The 22,041-nt window shown below is 50.5% G+C and overlaps 1 protein-coding gene across 2 annotated transcripts; it reads right to left on the bottom strand.

The window, feature by feature from the left end:
* Positions 1-289: 289 nt before the first annotated feature.
* On the bottom strand, positions 290-20,828 carry LOC116956852 (lipopolysaccharide-induced tumor necrosis factor-alpha factor homolog). Of its 2 annotated transcripts, none has more exons than XM_032978705.2 (4): positions 20,061-20,828; positions 14,813-14,904; positions 4,198-4,402; positions 290-2,337 (listed from the first exon to the last, which is right to left on the bottom strand). In XM_032978705.2, exons 2-4 carry the CDS (start codon positions 14,868-14,870, stop codon positions 2,232-2,234), a joined length of 369 nt encoding a protein of 122 aa, XP_032834596.1. In that variant the 5' UTR covers positions 14,871-14,904; positions 20,061-20,828; the 3' UTR covers positions 290-2,231. The 2 variants fall into 2 exon arrangements, with proteins under 2 accessions (XP_032834596.1, XP_032834604.1); XM_032978713.2 differs by having other exon boundaries at positions 4,198-4,399.
* Positions 20,829-22,041: the final 1,213 nt, after the last annotated feature.

Below are 22,041 nucleotides of genomic sequence, written 5' to 3'. Positions count from 1 at the left end.
GTTGTGTCTTGGCTCTCCAACACACCGGTGTGCTGTACTAATAACGAATTGGCCACGTTATGTTTACGTGACAACCCTTACTAGTTGGCTGTGTCGGGTGGTGGCGGGTTTTAACGACACATTTATATATTGTTTACGCGATCTAACCCCCCAAAAAATCCTCTATTATGAAGGACGAGAAGGTTCGAGAAAGGGGGCTGAGGAATATGAAAGGGAAGACAGCACGGGGAGCGGGGACGTTCGGAGGAACATCCAAGCTGGAAGACAAATACGAAGCCTCGGGCCCCTTTATTGTGACTACTTCGTCGTCAGAGTCGTTACACTTGCATCAACACCGCTGCGAGTATTGTCAAGAGCTCCAAGTACACTATGAACGAGTCAATGATCACCGTGCCGTGCTTTTGAAACATTTCTGTATTCACAATGCAGGATAGTGCAGTGGTGGTGTAGTTAAACATCGCCACTCGGGAGACAAAGGCGGCCGGGCGTGGTGCTGGCCACCCACCCCCTCGTTTGCCACAGTGCCGGCCTTCACAGGTGCTGCTCGCTAGCAGCACTTGCGCCGACAGTCTATAAAGGCTACGGGGTGGGGAATCTTTGTCTTTGGTGCTGCTGACTCATTTGGGGTCCATGGGCGTATCACTTCACTGGTCACCACCATCATCATCAGCCGCCATGGTCAATCCACTGCTGGATGGATGAAAGCCTCCCCAAGCTTCCGCAACCTCTCACGATCCTGTGACGTGACAACCCAACCAGCAGCGCCTGCCACACGATACCCGTGTTAACAGTGGGTATAATGGCCCCCTTTTAGCGTCGATTCGATTAGCGCTCACGTCTCCAGGAACGCACCTCGAGCGCTCAACGAGGTCTGCCTGATTTAAAGCTTTCGTGACTGCAAGGATTCATCTTCTTTGGTTCTTTCGGTAAAGTCACGTAGAATGAGAATAAAATAATAAATTGATAAAATAAAATAACACAATAATATTCTCACGACGTTTCGGCCACAACACAAGCGGCCTTCATCAGGTGAAGGGGACGAGACTGTCTGATGAAGGCCGCTTGTGTTGTGGCCGAAACGTCGTGAGAATATGATTGTGTTATTTTATTTTATCAATTTATTATTTTATTCTCATTCTACGTGACTTTACCGAAAGAACCAAAGAAGAGGTCTGCCTGGTCACGTTTATTTTAATCCCGCCTGAAGGTGTATTTTTTCTTAAAGGTATTTTCTCCTTGTTCAAATTTGTTATGCCTTTTGGGAGTGTGGGGGCGGGGGTGGTATTTGTATCCGTGGTTAAATCAAGAGCCCGCTGCGTGATATATTAGGTTTTAGAATTGCGTGAGTTTAATTATTAACTTACTTGCTTTTAGCAGTCTGCAGCGCCTTGCGACCTCTGGGTGAAACGCACTTTATAAGCGTCAATTCATATTGTGATTTAAACGTTATTATACCGCAGTTGTGTGACAGAATTAAGGTAACGAAGTAAAAACTACAATTAAATATTAATTCAACGGTGCTTTTCGTTTTCATAATAAAGGGGGGTTTCTTCTTTCTCCTCGGTTTAGATCGCGTTCATTACAAATGAGTCGGGAATCCACCACAGCCCATTAGCAAGGTTGTGTCACGTAAGCAGAACGTGAGCTTTGCAAATATAAATATGAAGACGCTCATTGTTCTAACACAATAACAACAGTGATCCGAATCCCACCTCTAGATGTTAAGCGAGTGTGTTCTACCCTGCACTTGTGGTCCATGCATTGCCACTATCAGTGGGTCGTGGCATTGACCACGATATTGACAATATTTGATATTTATTTACCCAGAAAAGTCCCGAAGATTGTTTTTTTGCAGAGTCCTGCCACACATTGGATTCTTGACCGACACAAATTACATCCACCGTACGTTTTATTTTATTTTTAGCTTTTCGGAGGAAACCCGAGAACCGTGAAAAAGAGCTTCATAACTCATCGGATTCTTCCCGGATTAAAAAAAAAAACTATTCTGACTCTGAACCCGGAGGAAATCCACACGGTGGAGGGACAGCGAGACAGAGAGAGAACACACAAACTGCACAGAGAAAGTCGACCCGAGTGAGGAATCGAACCGAGGCAAACTTCCTGCTGTGAGTCACGAGCGCGTCACAACTGCTGCCCGCGTCGAGGATGATGACGTCGGGAGGAGGATGGCGCTTTGGAGGAGGTGGGGTGGGGGGTTGGTGCCGTCCCCATCACATCCTGCGGATCGTGCTGATGCGCGCCTTGCAGCTGGGACAGTGGTGGTGGATGTCGTGGCAGGGGGTGAGGCACAGGGGGATTAAACAGCACAGCCAAAGCCTGCACAGACACGCACAGACAACAAAGACACTCCCCACCGGTCCCCCGTAATATGAATAATAATAAGACGTTTTACCATTTCTGCCAATGAAACAGAAGTTGTGCGAAAATGTTCAAACACCAAATGGATGATAGCTTTGGCAAGGAATCAAGTGCTGCATGAACCACACACGTTACTTGTGGTGAACATGCAAACAAACCTGCTCTGATAATAAGTAATATTGTTTAAAAAAAAAACACTTGTTTATAAACACGCTATTATGAAATGTACAAGTAATGGCAGAACTCCACGACTCCATGAAGTGGCCCCGAAGCTTGCCACAACGTAAGGGGACCGTGGCCAATTAGACCCAAACTGAAACATAACATATAGAAAATAATGTTTTAAAAATATGTTTTTTATGATAGAATATAGTATTATCATCAGTATGACATAAGTATACCAGGAGTTTGCAGTCGATATCACATTGGCAAGTGGGTTAAAATTGAGTTACAAGATTTGAGGATACGACAACAACGAGGACACCGACAACAACAACAGACAGAGTGAGTTCAATGAAAGCGTGTAATAAACACAATGCCAGATATTATCAGATAATGTTTGCATGTTCGCCACAAGTTACGTGTGTGATTAATGCGATGCTTGATTCCTTGCCAAAGGTATCATCTACTTGGTGTTTGGACATCTTAACACGACTTTTCTACTGGCGGCAAATATTATCCCAAAGGCGTCCCGTGATGGCCTTCACAGGCTGCTGGGGTCAAGAGCTGTTGTTGGCGATTGGCACCCATGAACAAGGCCGGCACGGCGCATGAGGTGGTGGTGTGGACAGGACCACGTCCCGACCGTCTTTGTCTCCCCAGTGGTGATGTTTAGACACAGGACCAGGCACTCCTTTAAGGGCGGAGTCGACCGAAGGGGAGTCCTAAGACCGCTTCAGGTAGTCATACAACTGAAATTGGCTGTGAGCGGACAATGGAACATGGGTCGCCTCGTTAGTGGCGCAATTCGCCAACCACCGCGCCACCGCTCCGCATACAAAAGACAAATGTTCCCCGTATATGCCTTCAGACTGTTGGGGGCAAGTGCTGCGCACACGCAGCATAAACCGATCCTGGTTTTGGCATTGTCTCTACGTAAAACGCATAGACATCCAGAGCCACGGAGAAACGCAACCGATCTCGTTGGGGGCACGGTGGTGGTTTCCTGGACGAGTGGACACCAACCACGCACGCGCGCCAAGTCGCGATCGGCAGAGGACGCAGCAGCGACAATCCATCGTTGGGCTGCAATTCCATGCTCCCACGTGGCTGCGTGGTCCTGCACGAACCCGCGCACACCGGCGCTGTGGCCGTGGCTCGGCCATCGAACAAAGACGGTGGCCACCGGCATCGCGCGCTTTCGGATGCGCTTCTGCGGCCGTCTGGAACGCTCTTCCTTGCGATAGTAGGAAGCCGCTGGGAGCTGTGCCCTTTTAAATAAGCTCGATTGAAAATTCATTTCTTTCAAATAGCTTTTTTCTGTGTTTTAGTTTGTTGTCCTTCCCTTGTACCTCTGATTAGCGCGGTTGGCTACGTCGGCTGCGAAATTTAAGTTCAACGTACATACACACATTCATCTATGTGTGTGTGTGTGTGCCTGGTAGATGCACTACCTGTGCCCCAATACTGTGCCAACTTTGCTGCGCTTAATCTTTCCCGGGCGCTCCGCTCATCGCTCTGAGACCGTCGCTCCTCTGCCCTCCGTCGTTGCTGGCGGGCGACCGCCTTTCAACTTGCCCAGCAAGCAGCAGCGTCCTCCACGACGAGCCTCCTCCTGCTCCTCCACCCAACCCAACCCAGCCACCCCGACCCACTCACCCCAGCAGACACATGATGCCCACCAAGATCCAGGCCAGGAGTCCCGGGCTGCTGACGGTCTCGGTGACCACCTCGTGCTGGCAGGCGGGGCACGTGGTGGACGCGGGCCCCGCGGCGGAGGGGCCCTCCGGCTGCTCCTCCGCGGGCGCCACGTGGATGTGCGCGTGCGGTTGGGCCGAGCGATATGAGGCCGGACAGCCGCCTGCTGCACGCGAGTCGCGTGGGGTTAGAGCGGTGCTTCTTAACGCGTTTTCAGTGCGGCGGGGGGGGGGATGGGGGGAGGCACTTTCGCCGATAAGACATCAATCAGTGTGTGAGTGCGGTAGCGGTAAACACACATTTGAAACCATTGTTTGGGGTTTGACAGCAAGACGATGATGATGATGGTGATGATCATGGCGGGGGTGGAGGGGGAGTGTTTTTCACAATTTGTGTTGTATTATCGGGGAGGGGAGGGGGTGGGGGGGCAGCGCACGTCAGGGGCCGCGCTAAAGGCCACTAGGGGCCTGCAGTGGCTCGCGGGGGCCTTGCGACGACGAAATTTGCGTCAGACAATCGCCGCGCGGTGCCGAGGAGCCCCAATTGGGGCGAGGCGAGCGTCCTGCGTGTGCGCAACCAACACGGCACGCGTCATCTCGGTCGGTGTTTTAGCAGGAGCTGAGTGGCGTCGTGGGTGGGCTGGGTGGGTACTCTCGTGTATCTGTGCTGGAGGTGAGCGAGTTGCCTGTGAGCTGTGTGTCTGTGCGTGGACATCATCAGCTGTCACGCACAGCACGAGACACCCGCGTGGGTGGGCCAGGTGAGTACTCTCGTGTATCTGCTGGAGGTGAGTGAGTTGCCTGTGAGCTGTGTGTCTGTGCGTGGACACCATCAGCTGTCACGCACAGCACGAGACACCCGCGTGGGTGGGCTGGGTGGGTACTCTCGTGTATCTGTGCTGGAGGTGAGCGAGTTGCCTGTGAGCTGTCTGTCTGTGCGTGGACACCAACAGATGTCACACACAGCACGAGACACCCTCGCTCGGGTATCGCCGACCCTGCGAGACGCAACGAAGGGAATCTCTGTGCTGATGAACCACAATGGGGGTAAAGCCATGTGTGTGTATGTGTATGTATGTGTGTATGTATGTGTATGTGTGTATAGGTGCTCGCTAACAGCACTTGCCCCAACAGTCTGTTAAGGCTACACGGGGATCTTTGTTTTTTTATCTTTGTATGTGTGTATGTATGTGTTTTTTTAATTGTGTGTGTATGTGTATGTATGTGTATGTGTGTATGTATGTGTTTTTTAATTGTGTGTGTATGTGTATGTATGTGTATGTGTGTATGTATGTGTTTATATATGTGTGTGTGTGTATGTGTGTAGGTGTGTATGTGTGTAGGCCAGACAGCCGGCTCTGGACGGGTGCGAGGGACTGGTAACCCCTCCACCTTCAATTAATTACCACTAAACCACGAGTTAAACTGAAATATGTAACTAATAAGCTTGTGCCGGAGGCCCCGGGGGGACAGGCATCTACGACGTCTCCTGGCCAAACCCCAATTGGCGGAGCCAGGAGATTGAATCTCTACCCTCGGGGCTCCTCCAGAAACAACGAAAAGCCACTACGGATGGCCACGTGGAATGTTCGAACACTCACTGCGGAGGAGAGGCTGCCACTCCTCTGTTGGGAGCTGGACCAGTACCGCCTGGATCTATGTGGCATTCAGGAGGTCCGGTGGACCGGCTCTGGCTCCTGCCACCATGAGGGGTGGACAGTCCTCTACTCGGGGCAGCAGACTGCCAAATAACAGGGTGTGGCTCTTCTTTTGAACAAAAGAATGAAGGGGGCGTGGGAGCATGGCGGTGAGGTGTGGGAAGCTGTAAGTCCCAGGCTACTTTGGGCTCGCCTTCCCATCAACCGGAGGCGAGGAATGGTGGTCGTGGTTACTTATGCCCCCACCGAAGATGAACATCCGTGGAGGGATGCAGGAAAAGGCGATGAGTCAGATGCCTTCTATGACCTCCTGTCACAGGTGCTGGCTAAAGTGGCCCCTCGGGATAGAGTCATCATGTTGGGTGACTTCAATGCCCGAGTTGGTCATGATGCTGGCACCTGGTCTGGAGTGATTGGAGGGCATGGGCCAGATCAGCTCAATAACAACGGTAGGAGGCTGCTAGATTTTTGTGCAGCCCATGGGCTTGTAATTACCAACACGCTGTTCCGGCATCGGCGCATCCACACAACATCATGGATGCATGCCGGGTCCAAGCAAGAACATCTGCTGGACTACATAGTGACGGACCAGCGGATGCGAGCCCATGTCCTTGACACCAGGACCTACCGTGGAGCTGATCTGCCCTCTGACCATCGACTAGTCATCTGTAAGATGCGCCTGCCATTCTTCCACTCCGGTGGTGGGTGTACACCCAGGACCCCATTCCAACCTAAAGTGGCCTGGTCTCAGTTATTTGATGGAAGTTTTTAAGCGAGAATTTCATCATCGCTTGCGGCTGGGATTGGCATCATCCCCCACTGCTCCTGATGTCGAGGGTAAATGGGCGAGGTTTAGGACTGTGACTCATGCAGCTGCAATGGCTGCCTTGGGTACGCGGTAAAGACCTCCCCAGAGACCCTGGCTGACAGAGGAGGTGTTCAGGATGGTTGAGGAAAAGAGACAGGCCCACTGTCATCGGCTACAGAATCCCACGTCGGAGAATGAGGAGGCTTACCGCAGCCTTCGCTCGGAGGTTCGGAGAGTCGTGAGGCACTGCAAGGATGGGTGGTGGTCGCGGGTTGCTGAGGAGATGGAGTCTGCCTCAGTGGCCCGTGATCACAAATCTCTATTTAACTCATCAAAAAAGTAACCTGCAGCGCAATACCTATTACCGTCATTAGGGGAAAAAAATGGTGATCCAATCTCCGACCCCCAGGAACAGGTTGGCAGATTTGCTGAGCATTTCTGTGAGGTCCTGGGGGAGGGAAAATCCCTCAGCCAGGAAAACACCGTGGCACAAAGTGAGGATGACCCTGCTGAGGCTGCGATGCCTCAAATATTGGAAGAGTCACCCCCTGTGAATGGCTGGCTGAAGTACCATACTTTGAGAAAGTACTGAAGGTGATCCGGAGTCTGAGACCAGGAAAGGCAGCGGGCAGAGATGATCTCCCAAGCGAAATGCTGAGGGAGGGTGGCGTTTGTGCACAGACTGCCCTATACGATATCATAACAACAGTCTGGACCGCTGGACGGGTTCTGCAGGATTGGAAGGATGCCCTGGTGGTCCCCCTCTTTAAGAAGGGGGACCGCACAGACTGTAACAACTACACTCTTCAGTGTGCCGGGAAAGGTCCTGGCAAGGATTATTCAACATCGCCTCGCCAGGCACGCTGAGGAGAGGCTTGCGGAGCCTGAATACGGTTTCAGGAAAGGGCGGTCCTGCACAGATGCCATATTTTCTGTCCGTCTGCTACAGCAGAGGTGTAGGGACTTCGAACAAGACCTACATCTCTGCTTTATTGACCTGGTCAAGGCCTATGATACCATCAGCAGGCCTGGGCTCTGGGTTGTTCTTCGTGCTTTTGGAGTCCCTGACCCTCTGCTCACGATCATTAAGAACCTTCATGATGGTGAGCGGGCCCGGGTAAAACTACGTGGCCGGGAGTCAGAGCCATTCCCTGTACACCTTGGGGTGCGACAGGGATGTCCGCTGGCTCCCACATTATTTAACATCTATTTTGACCACGTCGTTCATGAAGCCTTCAATAGCTGTACCGGGGGAACCTCCATTTGGTACAGATATAATGGGAGGCTGATCGATGCCCGGATGTGGTCAAGGGATGGCTCCTTATTGCTCAACCACGCTATGTATGCCGATGATTTGGTAATAGCTGCTCATTCAGAGGAGGAGTTGGAGACGCTGCTGCTGAGACTGGAGCGTGCCACTAAGAGATGGGGCCTGACCATCAGCCCCACCGCAACTAAGCACCTGCCTGGGTATTTTGTACCATCGGACACTCCACCCCCACATCTCCCAATCGGTGATGGGGCAGTTGTGGAGAGAGTAGAGAGTTTCCCATACCTGGGCAGTGTGCTTATGACCGGCTCCAGTTTAACAGCAGAGGTCTCACTCCGAATCAGTCGAGCGGCAATATCTTTTCATCGGTTGCGTAACGCTGTGTGGAAGCTACCTGGTCTGTCGCTCCGCACTAAGCTTCAGGTTTTCTCGGCCACGGTCATTCCCTCCCTTCTCTACGCTTGCGAAACGTGGACCCCCTTAATGGAGCATCTTCGCCGGTTGGAAACATTTAGGCTGGCCTGCCTATGATCCATCCTGGGTTTAACCAGACTGGATTGTGTGAGGAGCTCACAAATCCTTGAAAGATCTGGGCAAGGTCCCATCGATGAGCTCCTCCGGCAGGCAAGGCTGCGTTGGCTGGGTCATGTAGCCCGCATGCCCAGCCACCGCATGCCGAAACAGCTTTTGTTCGGCCGGATCGAGGGGGCTAAACGGGCGCGGCACGGGCTAGAGAAGAGATGGAGTGATGTGGTACAGGAGGACGTGGAGCTGAGTGGACTTGCCGATGACTGGTACCAGCGGTGTCAAGATCGGCCTCTGTGGAGGAGGCTCGTGAAGGACGCTACTGAGCAGTTGGAGGCAGTCGCCCTCCAACAACAACGGAGGGCGGAGGAGCGACGCTCACAACGAGCGGAAGCACAGCAGGTTGGCACAGTAGGGGGCACAGGTGGTGCACCAGCCAGTCATCTCAGTCATTCGACCCGTGGCACCTGGGTCTGCCCCGTGACCTCCTGTCCGCGGGCGTTCGACACTTCAAGTGGCCTCAAGGTGCACATGGCCTGGCACAAGCATCGTGGTGACGTCACCGCCACTTAGTGGCGAATGGCGGTTGTTGTTGTATGTGTGTATGTGTGTGTATATGGTTGGCACAGTAGGGGGCACAAGTGGTGCATCAGCCAGTCATCTCAATCAGTCGACCCGTGGTACCTGGGTCTGCCCCGTGACCTCCTGCCAGCGGGCGTTCGACACTTCACGTGGCCTCAGGGTGCACATAGCCTGGCACAAGCATCGTGGTGACGTCACCGCCACTTAGTGGCGAATGGCGGTTGTTGTTGTATGTGTGTATGTGTGTGTATATGGTTGGCACAGTAGGGGGCACAAGTGGTGCATCAGCCAGTCATCTCAATCAGTCGACCCGTGGTACCTGGGTCTGCCCCGTGGCCTCCTGCCAGCGGGCGTTCGACACTTCACGTAGCCTCAAGGTGCACATGGCCTAGCACAAGCGTCGTGGTGACGTCACCACCACTTAGTGGCGAATGGCGGTTGTTGTTGTTGTATATGTGTGTGTGTATATGTGTGTGTGCGTGCGCGCGCGCACTGTGGGGAGCGGTAGTGTAGTGGTTAGCGCGCTGCGCTATGAACCCGGCGAAACGGGTTCGATTCCCGTTAACGGCCAACACCAGTGACGATTATCTGAACCGGTCCCGGGCCTCCCCTAGGTCGACTCAGCCTCAAATGAGTACCTGGTGTGGTGTGTAAACATCGCCACTGGGGAGACAAAGGCCCTTCACAGGTGCTCGCTAACAGCACTTGCCCCTACAGTCTGTTAAGGCTATATCATCATCATCTCTCTCCTGTCAAACCCCAACAATGGTTTTAAATGGTGTGGCGGCCCTACTCACACTGATGGTGGATATGCGGAGAATAGCAGGTGGACGGATACTGAGCAACTACGTCCATACGTGTTAAGGTGAGAATGACATTTCCAACACTTGTATTGCATACCGAATGTAGCAAAACGCGAGAAGACGGTGTGATCCAAGAAAGCTAGAAACGTTTCCATATGCTGCACGATAATATTATTGAGTGTCACCCTAATTTACACAACACATGGAGCTAGGGGCACCGTAGTGGGGAAACGTAGCTCGTTAATAAATACATTCATGAAATTTCCGTTTCCAACAGCATATCCTCGTGGCTTTGTCATTCGAGAATCAAGGTGATGGTTAAATTAATTGCCGGAGAGCTTGTTTCGTGACCTGGGTGCCCTTTTTGAGTGTGACAGCAGCACATCGGTTAGGCCACAGTTGTGGCGCTTGGTGGTCAGAGCTCTTGTTTGTTCCCAGGGGCTTTGGCCCCACGAAGGAGCTTCCAGAGGCACTTTGAGCGGCTGGAGGAGCGAGCGAGGCACAGCTTCTCCCCAATGTTTGACTTCGTGCAGAATTCAAGGACTTCCAGCAGGGCGGGTGTCCTTATCTTTGGTCACAGGTACTGTGATAAACTCTCTCAATCGTTGTTCCATCTTACTGGTTGCCAGCGAGGCCCACGCCTTTCCTATTCCGCTCTCAGGATGTTGCGTTCGGTTTTTTTATTGCGTCAGATGTCAAATGTTTTTTTTTAATGAAATCTTTAGACGTTTTGAGGTTTTCCTTCCAGCTTACATAAATGGGGGCTTCGGTTGCTTTTTGTCCGTTAGCCTGGCCAAGTGTGGGCCTTCCGAGAGTTCAAACTCAACGGCGGTTATGAGCGGTCTTCAGTCGTCCCAATGTGCGCCGCCGCTTACCGCTCTTGCCTCGAATTATTTGCGGGGCAATTCGCGGCTTCCCCATTGTTGGCCCTTTTGGAGATGGAAGCGTTAAGTCGTGGTCCGGTTGTAGTCCGTTTACCATCGGGCTGGGTGAAATGTGCCCAGCTGTGTATGGTCATATAAACAAGCAATGTGTCTTGAGCCCCCCCCTGCCCCCCCCCTATTGTGTGCGTGTGGTGGCGATTGAAGTCAACCCGCCCACGTCTGTGGTAGCCACGTGAGTGACTGCTGGCAGAAGTGATGATGTCCGATTTAGTATTCGGGTGGTACAGACGTTTTGTCACCCCCAATTAATGTACCCCCCCCCCCTCACTTTTTGTTAGCATATTAATTTCTGTTTTAAATCAACCTTACTTGAAAAAAAATTGGTTTAGAGATTTAAATGTAGGTCACAATACATCTGGACCACCATGAACGTTGATCACCGTAACCGTGACCATCTGTCACGGTCACCGTCGATGCGCCATCGCCAGCGACGGTGACCTTGAGAGGTCACGCAGAAGTCCTTCGGGGCCTTTAGGGTGGCGGCTGGGCGCAACGAGGATGCTGTGTGGCCGTTCAGTTTCGTGACTCCGCCATCCGAGTGCTGTCCTCCCACGCACGGCCCTCCTGTAATGGGACGACCTCAATCTTAACCCTCCTCCCCCCTGACTCTGGCTTCGAGGGTGCTGTGTGGCCGTTCAGTTTCGTGACTCCGCCATCCGAGTGCTGTCCTCCCACGCACGGCCCTCCTGTAATGGGACGACCTCAATCTTAACCCTCCTCCCCCCTGACTCTGGCTTCTCCTGGCCGGGAAGCCAAATCTCATTTACGTCTTGAGTTCACTCGAATAGCCCCTTAGCAGGGGGTTTTATTTCTTATTTCGGCTTTTAGCGCTCTAATGGGGTCATATGTGGATTCAGATTAACGACGACCATTTCACCTCGATGGTGGTATTGCGTTTCACGTAACACGAAACCCTGTGACAGGGCACAAAGCAGCCACCCCAACCACAATGCAGTTCACAAACAAGGCGTCTCTTCTTGTTTTCTCACGCTGCTCCACTCTGGAATTCCCGCATATCGCCTGTGTCGGTTCCAGCAAACGAGTTAACCCTCATCCGTTACATCTTAGCGGAGTGCTGTCTGCTGCTGGCCACTTGGCGTTTTGGGCCTGTGCTCGGCAACCGTGATATAAACACTCTACTGTATACATCACACACGTGAATTTGACTAAACAAATGCCAACACCCCAAATGTCCAACCCCAAACGCATCACGAGTAATGTTGTTGGGCCACTCCCTGGGTGTGGTAGCGTTGCAATAATTAAGCTCTAGGTGACCCCCCCCCTCCCAAAATGACTACGAGTTGTCGCAATGTAATCGAGCTTCTTACGTAATACAATAACGTACATGGCCTAGCGGCCCACGCGTGGACTATGGGACTCTAAACAGCACGGCTGTGTGTGCTCAGATTTTAAACCATTTAATTATTATCTGCGCTGACAGTGATGCACAAGCACAATGAGCCAAAACTCAGCGCGAATGAAAAATACATTATTTAGTTATTTTTTTCTGGTTTTAGTTTAGTTTCATTTATTAGGCATAGCCATGTGAGCCATGCGGCTCTTGACTCGGGTGCAACCGCAACAAACAAAAACATGCACAAAGAACATCTTAGAGTGACGACGCGCAACAGAATCCAGGAAAAAAACCAGCAAAATCTTCCAGAAAAAAGCACCGTATATCAACGCTGTGTGCAAAAATCCCAGTGGGATGCATGTCAAACAATAACAACCATAAGACAATTGAGATTAAAGTTATCAGGCTAACTCCGTACTTCAACAAACACGCATGGCTTAACCATAGGTAATAGTCGACGTTTCGGGCAATAGGCTCTTTTTCACTCATATGCTATGAAGAAGGGCAATTTGCTGAAACGTCGCAGGCTGCGTGTTTGTTGTTGTTTGTGGGGAGCGGTGGTGCAGTGGTTGGCACGCTGCGCTACGAACCCGGCAACCCGAGTTCAATTCCCGCTCACGGCGACCAACGCCAAGTGGCGGGTATCTGAACCGATCCCGGACCTCCTACAGGTCGATTCCGTTTTAAAATGAGTACCTGGTGCGATGTGCAAACGTCGCCAGTAAGGAGACATACTCTTTGGTTCTATTCCGTTTTCTCAATGAAGCGCTGTCGTCCCGACAGTTCTGTTCCTTCACCTGAAGAAGGCCACTTGTGTTGTGGCCGAAACGTCGTGATTTTTGTCGTTTTTTTTTACCTACGTGACTTTACCGAAAAGAACCAAAGAGTATGGATCCTTGCAGTCACAAAAGCTTCAAATCTAGAATAAGTAAGGAGATTGTCGTGGTGCTGTCCACCCACCCCCTAGTGTGCCGTGCCGGCCTTTGAAGGTGGCTCCCTAACAGCACTTGCCCCAGCAGTCTTCAGTTAAGGCTCGACGGGGGGGGATCTTTGTCTTTGTCTATACGCAACGTCACTTACAGTTGGCAAAAAACCATTGGCGAACCTTGCCCGCCGAGTTTTCGGCCCCGAGCTGCGTCGCCTTGTTCCGTGTGCGGACAGCTGCCGGGAGGGGTGCCCCCCCCTCCCCTGCTCGGCTACAAACGGCGGCTGGGCATTGGAAGTGGTTTGAGATTAAATGTGCCGGCGCTGAGAGTCAGCCGAGGCGAGGACGCGCCCCCTGGACGTTAGGTGGTACTGTTCAATAAATATCTACGGCACCCTGTTTTGTTGTGTCAGTATCAAAAAATGATGATGATGAAACAAAACATCTGAATTAGCTTTAGCCCCAAGCCTGCCAATAACACAGGATGCGGTAAGATGTGCGAACACAAAATGATGTAGGTAACCTATCGCAAGGTATCAAGTCTGCATTAACTGCACGTACGTGTTGCAAAAGCATTGAAACAAACATGCGTTGATAAGGATGTTGGCCAACACCAACGCTACAACCTCCTTTATGGCCGAGTCTTTACACCGCCTGCGTTAGACCGGGGAACAACGCCAAAAGGCGAACAGTACAGTGCCAACGCAAGTATCAACGTATCAACAATAATTTAACGATTTAACATTTTTTTGTAATTTACCAGGTTAAGGTCCACTGAGCTACGTAGCAAGTTTTCAGAGAGACCTGGCCACCAAACGATAGCTCAACGAAGTGGCTTATCACGTGGACATTTATAGCAACCAAGTCCTCTTAAAATGCGTGACATTGATTCTAAATGTGGAGGGGGAAAACCCCGGAGGATCCGGAGGAAAAAAAATCCACGCGACCATGGGGAGAGGTACACACACGCTTCAAATATACAGCAGCAGGAGTCAGGGTCGGGACCGAACCCATGACCATCCTGCATACCAGGCGAGGGTAGTTAACGTCTCCTAGCCACCAGAGGGCTGGGTTGGCCACGTCATTATGAAAAGTACGGCTTGTATGCAGCTCAGCGCGAGTGTCGCGGATTAACCGAGTCCCCGGCGTGGGGTGCGATGGTCGTCCGGTCGCTGTAGCAGAGACGAACGAGGTCGGCAAAGGGGCGGGGGGTGTGGGGGGGAGGGGGATCGCTGCTTGTGTTAGATGTGGCCGTGCTTCTCTCATTGTTGTTAATCGACGCTCGTGGGAACGATGAGCTGCACCACGAGCTCGTGAAAGACGAGGATGGATTTCTCGTCCTTTGCACGCCTAACGAGCTCAAGGAATTGTTTGCTTTCATTTGTGACGACCATTAAGAAAAAATAAAAAAAACTATTGCTTTTCGCAACGCCACACGAAAGAAGAAGAATTGTTTGTTGTAACGTCCTAACCCGCCCCCCGACTGGACACCTGTCAAAAAAAGCTCTTATAGCTCCATCGGATTCCTCCAGAATTAAGTAAAATATTCTGATTCTGGCTATGGGAGGCCTTGACCCAGCAGTAGATAAATCATGGATGGTGATGATGATGATTATTTGAAATCCGTATGGGCGCGAGGTGGTGCAGGGTGTGGGGGAGAAGTTGGAGAAGTAGGAGGAGGACGAGAGGGGTTCGGAGCTGTCCTCACCTCGGTTGTGATCCGGAATGAGACCAAACTGCATCGACTGAGGTCGGTTCTCGATCATCGCACTCGTCCCCGTCGTGTGAGGCCGCAGTCCTCTAACAATCAAGCGACACAATAACGGCAATCGTGATGGTCAGCCGCACCAGTCCGGACTACTATCGCGGGGAATATTCGAACTGCAGAGACTACGCCACACATCTAACTCGCTCTTGCTCTCCTCGGATCGTTTACCTGCGCCGCCGTTTTTTCGAGTTGTGGGTTTGTTCCTTCGGCACGTTCGATGTTCCCATCCTCTACGAGAGCGGATTTTTTTTTATGCTTGCTGCGTTTACGGAATCTTCCGTGTGCAATGTCAACTGGCTCAACGGGATCATTACCATCATCGTCATCCGTGTAACGAATGCAGTAAACTCGAACTAAACTCAAGACTTTTCTACAACCTGTTGTGTTTATTATTATTATTATAGCAATATAGGGGAACAGCATAAATGATTATTACGGATAAGTATATATATACAGGGTGTTTAAAAACTATGGACCCGATTTGAAATCGCGATATCTCTGCAACCACGAACCGCCCATGAATGAAACTCTGACCACTTGAAAAGGCGGGGCATAGAGAGGGCGGGGCGTAGAGAGGGCGGGGCATAGAGAGGGCGGGGCATAGAGTTTTAAATGATTACCGCGAGATGCCTCTCCCAGCGCACAAACAGCCCCTAGCCTCAGTCATTCTCTAGATGGTGACCCCAGCGTACAAACAACCCCTAGCCTCAAGTCATTCTCTAGATGGTGACCCCACCGCAACACAAGGGGCGTTTTGCGTTCTGCAGTTCAGCAAGGCTGAATCCGTAATTGCAGGGCAGCGTGCGTTTCAACGGCGTTTTGGCATTGATCCGCCAATGTCAAAGAGCGTTCATCGTTGGTAGCGACAATTTGAGGAAACGGGCTGCTGTTTATGTAAGGGGAAGAGCACAGGGCGACCACGCACCTCAGAGGGAAACGGGAGAAGAGAGGCGTTTGGGACGAATTCAACTATCGTCTCGATGTTGTCCGTACACCAGGTGGAGGGCACATAGAGCATTTATAAAATGGTTATTAAAACTTGATAACTCGTTAAACCGTTTTTGTGTAATTGTAACATGTTGCCATCGTGAAATATACTGCTTTTAAATTGGGTCCATCTTTTTGAAACACCCTGTATATTGTACGTACTCTAGTGGTAGTGCCTTACGCCGATAATTCTTACTCCAAGCCGGCCTAGAAGAGTTCCAGAAATGATCGGGGTGAGATATGAAGCCCTGGCGAATTGAGTAACAGTGTCTGGCCAATCAATCTGTCGGCCTGGGGTATTGGGGGATCTTTCTCCTTGTTGAGGGCCAAAGAGATTCGAACTTCCAAATACTTTTGGTGGACAAAGATCCGCTGTATAGCCTTGAACAGACTGTCGGGGCGAGTGCTGCTAGCGAGCACCACATAATGAAGGCCGGCACGGCACACGAGGGGGTGGGTGGCCAAGCACCACTCCCGACCGCCTTTGTCTCCCTCGCGGCGATGTTCACACACCGCACCAGGTTACTCTTTGATGGCGAAGTCGGCTTAGGTGGAGGAGGCCCAGGATCGGTTCGGATAATTAATCAGTCGTGACAGGTGGTTGATGGTGGTCGTGAGGGTGGGGATCGAACCAGGGGAGGGGGGGGGGTCATTGCCAGGGTTCGTAGCGTGAACGCGCGAACCGCTCCACTGCTACCGTGTGGACATCCACGCAATGACGCAACACTCCCCCCACCCCTCCACCGCCACTCTACGTTCATCAATCACGACGCACGGCGCCACTTAACGACCGACTGTAAAGACGCCCCCCGTGCAGTGACGGCGGTGGCAGGCGGCGAGACGCTATCTCATTACAGCGTCGATTCAATATTCAACCTCCAGTATCCGATTTAGCGCGGATGAGATGCTTGCAGGTGGCAGACACGTGTCATCCGCCGGGTCGTTAGGAGGTGCTAGGACCCCAGGGGGCTCTGGGGCTGCACGCGGCTCTTTGGCTTCCACCTTCGCCAGTGTCCTGGAGTAAGCTAGTGCGGGGGGCCTGTAACAAGTGTTGTTATAAAGGGGCCCTAAATAAATAAATAAAAATGTAAATTTTAAAACGCAATTTTTGTTTACTTGCATAGTAGAGTAATTGTATTTTTTTCATTTGCTATACAGCCAGATAATACGACAAATCGCTAACCTTAAACACCCGGTCGTTCATAAACGTTGAAGGCAGTATAGTACTATAGTAATAGAAGCAAGTGCAGAATCACTGAACCGGAATTGATAGCTTGAAAGCATTTAGCGCGGGGGGAGCCTTGAAAGTGCGGGGCCCGTAGCTACTACAGACGTAGCTACTACAGATGTAGCTACTACATATGTAGCTACTACACGTGTAGTTAATTTTGCTACTCGGATAATCCGGCACTGCCCTTTGCGGGCATCCGATTTTTTTGTGTTTGTTTGTTAAACTTATATCCGAAACGTAATTTAACGTAAACATATAATTGGTTTAAATAAGACAGGGAATGGGTCTCCATGTAATGTCTTGGTGACAACACCATGTACAGCAGTCGAACTGTATCGTTAAAGAATAACTAAGGGGGGGGGCGGCGGTGGCTAAATAGACGCAGTATATTCCACCACCTATTTTGTGTGATTTCAGTCAGAGCGTGTGTGTCACTTTGCCGTACACCCGCTGCTGCGTCTGCGTCTGTGTACAAGTAGCCCTGCGCGTGTGATGCGGCTCTCGAACTATTTTAGTCAAAGACGTTCAAAGGTTGCCCGACCCCCCCCGACCCCCCCCCCCCCCGTGCTCGACCCTCAACTCCGTAGTAGCCGCGCGACAGGACGTCTCGTGCCGCGTCCGACCCGCGGTGTCGTAGATTCCACAGCACTGCCCCGAGCTCGCCGCGGTCGATAAAACGAGTACCGCTTTGTGTGCATGTCCAACTTATTTTGCGCCGCACGTCACCGACCGTGCTAATCGGAGGACGACAAACCTTGAAGGAAGAGCAAAACACCGAACTTTCCCCGTCGTCGGAACGTGGAATTTCCACCACTAACTCAAACAACTCGCTATTCATTTGGGACGCTCTCAGCAACAGCTGACATTTTTACATTTCGATTTAAAGCTTTCGTGACTGCAAGGATTCATCTTCTTTGGTTCTTTCGGTAAGATCACGTAGAATGAGAATAACATAATAAAATAACACAATAATATTCTCACGACGCTTCGGCCACAACACAAGTGGCCTTCATCAGGTGAAGGGACCGTGCTGTCATGAGGACAGCGTTGGAGTGAAAACAGCCAAGCCCAGGTCGCGTCCATTAAGCTGTGTGGGAGGAAGCAAAACGCTTTGACAAAGGAATTAGCATAAAAATGACCATGATGTACGTAGGAGGTGCATGGGCCATGATGGACCAGGAGCGGGTGGGGACCACGATGGACCAGCAGCGGGGGGGGAGTGAGTGGAGTGAGTGAGAGGAGTGAGTGAGTGGAGTGAGTGAGTGGAGTGAGTGAGTGAGTGGAGTGAGTGAGTGAGTGGAGTGAGTGAGTGAGTGGAGTGAGTGAGTGAGTGGAGTGAGTGAGTGGAGTGAGTGAGTGAGTGGAGTGAGTGGAGTGAGTGGAGTGAGTGAGTGAGTGGAATGAGTGAGTGGAGTGAGTAGGTGGAGTGAGTGAGTGGAGTGAGTGAGTAAGTGGAGTGAGTGAGTGGAGTGAGTGGAGTGAGTGAGTGGAGTGAGTGGAGTGAGTGAGTGGAGTGAGTGAGTGAGTGGAGTGAGTGGAGTGAGTGGAGTGAGTGAGTGAGTGGAATGAGTGAGTGGAGTGAGTAGGTGGAGTGAGTGAGTGGAGTGAGTGAGTGAGTGGAGTGAGTGAGTGAGTGGAGTGAGTGGAGTGAGTGAGTGGAGTGAGTGGAGTGAGTGAGTGGAGTGAGTGAGTGTAGTGAGTGGAGTGAGTGAGTGGAGTGAGTGGAGTGAGTGAGTGGAGTGAGTGAGTGGGGTGAGTGAGTGAGTGGAGAGAAATAAGCAGCTGTGAAAGTTTGTGGTACCACTACTTGAAAAAAAATACTGTACCATTGAAAATTAGTTTAATGTTTGGTTTGATTTAGAACATCTTTCCAATGATTGCTTAATTTGAAACCATCCTCTCGGTTGAAATTGTGTCTGTGTTTGTAAATCTGAATTGCCTCGTGGACAAATCTCTGATACATACCCGTGGGATACCAAGGTTCTCTGCAAACCCACGGGTTTTTATCAGAGATTTGTCCACGAGGCAATTCAGATTTACAAACACAGACACAATTTCAACCGAGAGGATGGTTTCAAATTAAGCAATCATTGGAAAGATGTTCTAAATCAAACCAAACATTATACACATTTTCAATGGTACAGTAATTTTTTTTCAATTAGTGGTACCCTAAACTTTCACAGCTGCTTATTTCTCTCCACTCACTCTACTCACTCACTCACTCCACTCACTCCACTCACTCACTCCACTCACTCCACTCACTCACTCCACTCACTCCACTCACTCACTCACTCCACTCACTCACTCCACTCACTCCACTCACTCTACTCACTCACTCCACTCACTTACTCACTCCACTCACTCATTCCACTCTCACTCCACTCACTCACTCCACTCACTCACTCCACCTACTCACTCCACTCACTCCACTCACTCACTCCACTCACTCACTCACTCCACTCACTCACTCCACTCACTCCACCTACTCACTCCACTCACTCCACTCACTCACTCCACTCACTCCACTCACTCACTCCACTCACTCCCCCCCCCCCCGCTGCTGGTCCGTCATGGTCCCCACCCGCTCCTGGTCCATCATGGCCCATGCACCTCCTACGTACATCATGCTCATTTTTATGCTAATTCTTTGTCAAAGCGTTTTGCTTCCTCCCACACAGCTTAAAGGACGCGACTTGGGCTTGGCTGTTTTCACTCCAACGCTGTCCTCATGACAGCACGGTCCCTTCACCTGATGAAGGCCACTTGTGTTGTGGCCGAAACGTCGTGAGAATTTTATTGTGTTATTTTATTATTTTATTCTCATTCTACGTGACCTTACCGAAAGAACCAAAGAAGAAAAAAAACAGCTGACATTGCCTTGAGCCGGCTTCTCGTTGCCGAGTTGACGGCTGTCACCTGACCGTCTTCGACCGCGTAGGTTTCGGTTCGAGCGGTGCAGGATGAGCTTACCTTGGGAGCGGTGTCCAACGCTGCTCTACGGCGAGGGTGGAGATCCTCGGCAGCGGTGGGGGTGGCAGGATGGTTTTGGTGGTAACGGTAGTTGGTGGTTGTGGTTGTATGGGCAGGTATTGATGGTGGTGGTGGTTTAGGTGGCGGTGATGATGGGGTTAATGGTAGTGGTGGTATTAGTGGAGCTATTGGTGACCGCGGAATGTGTGGCGGTAGTTTTGGTGAAATCGGTGATGGCTTTGAGGCTGCGCGTGGCTGGTGGTGGTCGTTGTGGCGGTACAGGTGCGGGTGGAGGTCTGTAGTGGTGTTGGTGGCGGTGGTGTTCGTAGATATATGGGTGGTGGATTTGGTTAAGTGGTAGATCGGTGGTGGTGGTGGCAATAGTAGTGTTGGCGGTATGTTTATGTGGTCTTACGGTGGCTGTAGGGATATGAGTGGTGGTGGCAGTGCAAGAGCTATGGGGGTGTCAGTGGAAGAGTTAAGAGTGGTGTGGTGGTGGTGTGTGGGTGGAGCTGGTAATGACCGTTGGTTGAACGGTATTTGAGTGGCCGTAACTTTCTTTCAAATTGCACCCAAACTGTAAAAAAACTGCACCTCCCGATTAGTACGGTTGGCTACGTACGGTAAGAAAGAAGTTCAACATACAAGGCGGACAGCAGAAAGTGGTCAAACCCCTACCAAGGGAAGTCTCACCGAGACACTTTATTTCTGGATTGGGATGTTTGGCCAATTAATTTTTATGTACAGTACTGTATTTTATCTGTAGGGCTTCATGTATTTCAGGGTCGCTGGTAGATTGTGGAACAGACACGTGACCTGCCAACGCAGAAGTAGCACCACCAAATAAATTATATAAATGATTGTACACCACTCACGATCGATAAACATATTCCGTAGATTATAAGACGGCTTTTTTGTCTGTACTGTATCGTGTATCAAAAGTTCTTGGTTTCCCAAGTGTGATCCAGCTGGCCAGGAATGGGCAAAACTAACATTACAACTAACATTAACACATTTAAGAATTACAGTTAAGAGACACAATATCCAGTACATACTATTTAAAAATAAGGAATAGAAAATGCTGTAAAAAATTTAACTAAAATTTAACTTGGGTACACTTTGGAAATGCGCACGTGGGCATGGCTTACTCTTGATTTTTGGGTACCCTTTGCAAGAGTGCTTTGAGAATATCGGGGCTGGGTTTACGAGAGGCTGAACATATGATGGTTAATCTCAACTTAAATTTACAATCCCACCTTTTTGCAGCTTGTAACTTATTTTTTTTATTTAATATAGAGTTTGCCCAACAGTTTATTAAAAAAAACACTTTAGAAGCGGGTAGCGTGTGTACACCCAGGAGGAATACAGACGTGCGTCATTGACCCGATCCCTGAGTGAGTGGTAAACACGCGCTCGCACACACGAGGCTCTCTTGTGTATGTGTGTCAACAACAAAAAAATGTATTCTTTACTCAATTACCACGGGACTCGGGAGGCCGGTTAATTCACTCATTTTAGTGAAGGCGGTCGCTGATGAATTAATTGCTCCGTGGAAATGTGAGCTTTTTGCCGGCTCTCTTTTTGGATGAACGTTTGATATTTTTTTTTGCCACGTTTTGGTTCCGAGCCAGTTCCGTTATTTCATCGCACAACTCCACCTAATCATTAGCGTGGTCGTGTGGAGAATTATAAATAACGCGTACGATACCCCCTCTCCCTTAATATCGTCTCTCAATCAAAGAAGAAAAAAATAATACTCAGAAATACTCTTTTTTTAAACACGCTTTAATGAAATGTACCGTACGAGTAATGGCAGAACTCCACGACTTCAGGAAGCGGCCCCGAGGCTTGCCACAACGTAAGGGGGCCATGGTGATTTACAGCCAAAGTCAGTTGAGCGTGGACAATTAGACCCTGGCCGAAACATAACATATAAAAACTAATGTTTAAAAATACTTTTTGTATTTTCTTGACAGAATAT

This window comes from Petromyzon marinus, chromosome 3 (genome assembly GCF_048934315.1).
Source record: "Petromyzon marinus isolate PM22_M1 ecotype Great Lakes invasive population chromosome 3, UKy_Petmar_22M1.pri1.0, whole genome shotgun sequence".
Taxonomy (NCBI): Eukaryota; Metazoa; Chordata; class Hyperoartia; order Petromyzontiformes; family Petromyzontidae; genus Petromyzon; species Petromyzon marinus.
Note: the sequence above shows the minus strand (reverse complement) of the source record. Positions and strands in the feature narration are given on the sequence as shown.

What these genes read in the sequence shown, in the direction of transcription:
- LOC116956852 (XM_032978705.2), bottom strand. Translation starts at nt 14,870, where the DNA reads ATGATCGAGAACCGACCTCAGTCGATGCAGTTTGGTCTCATTCCGGAT. An exon ending in CATTCCGGATCACAACCGAG is followed by an intron (nt 4,403 to 14,812) that starts GTGAGGACAGCT and finishes ACTCGCGTGCAG; the next exon opens with CAGGCGGCTGTCCGGCCTCA. An exon ending in GGCATCATGTGTCTGCTGGG is followed by an intron (nt 2,338 to 4,197) that starts GTGAGTGGGTCG and finishes GTGTCTGTGCAG; the next exon opens with GCTTTGGCTGTGCTGTTTAA.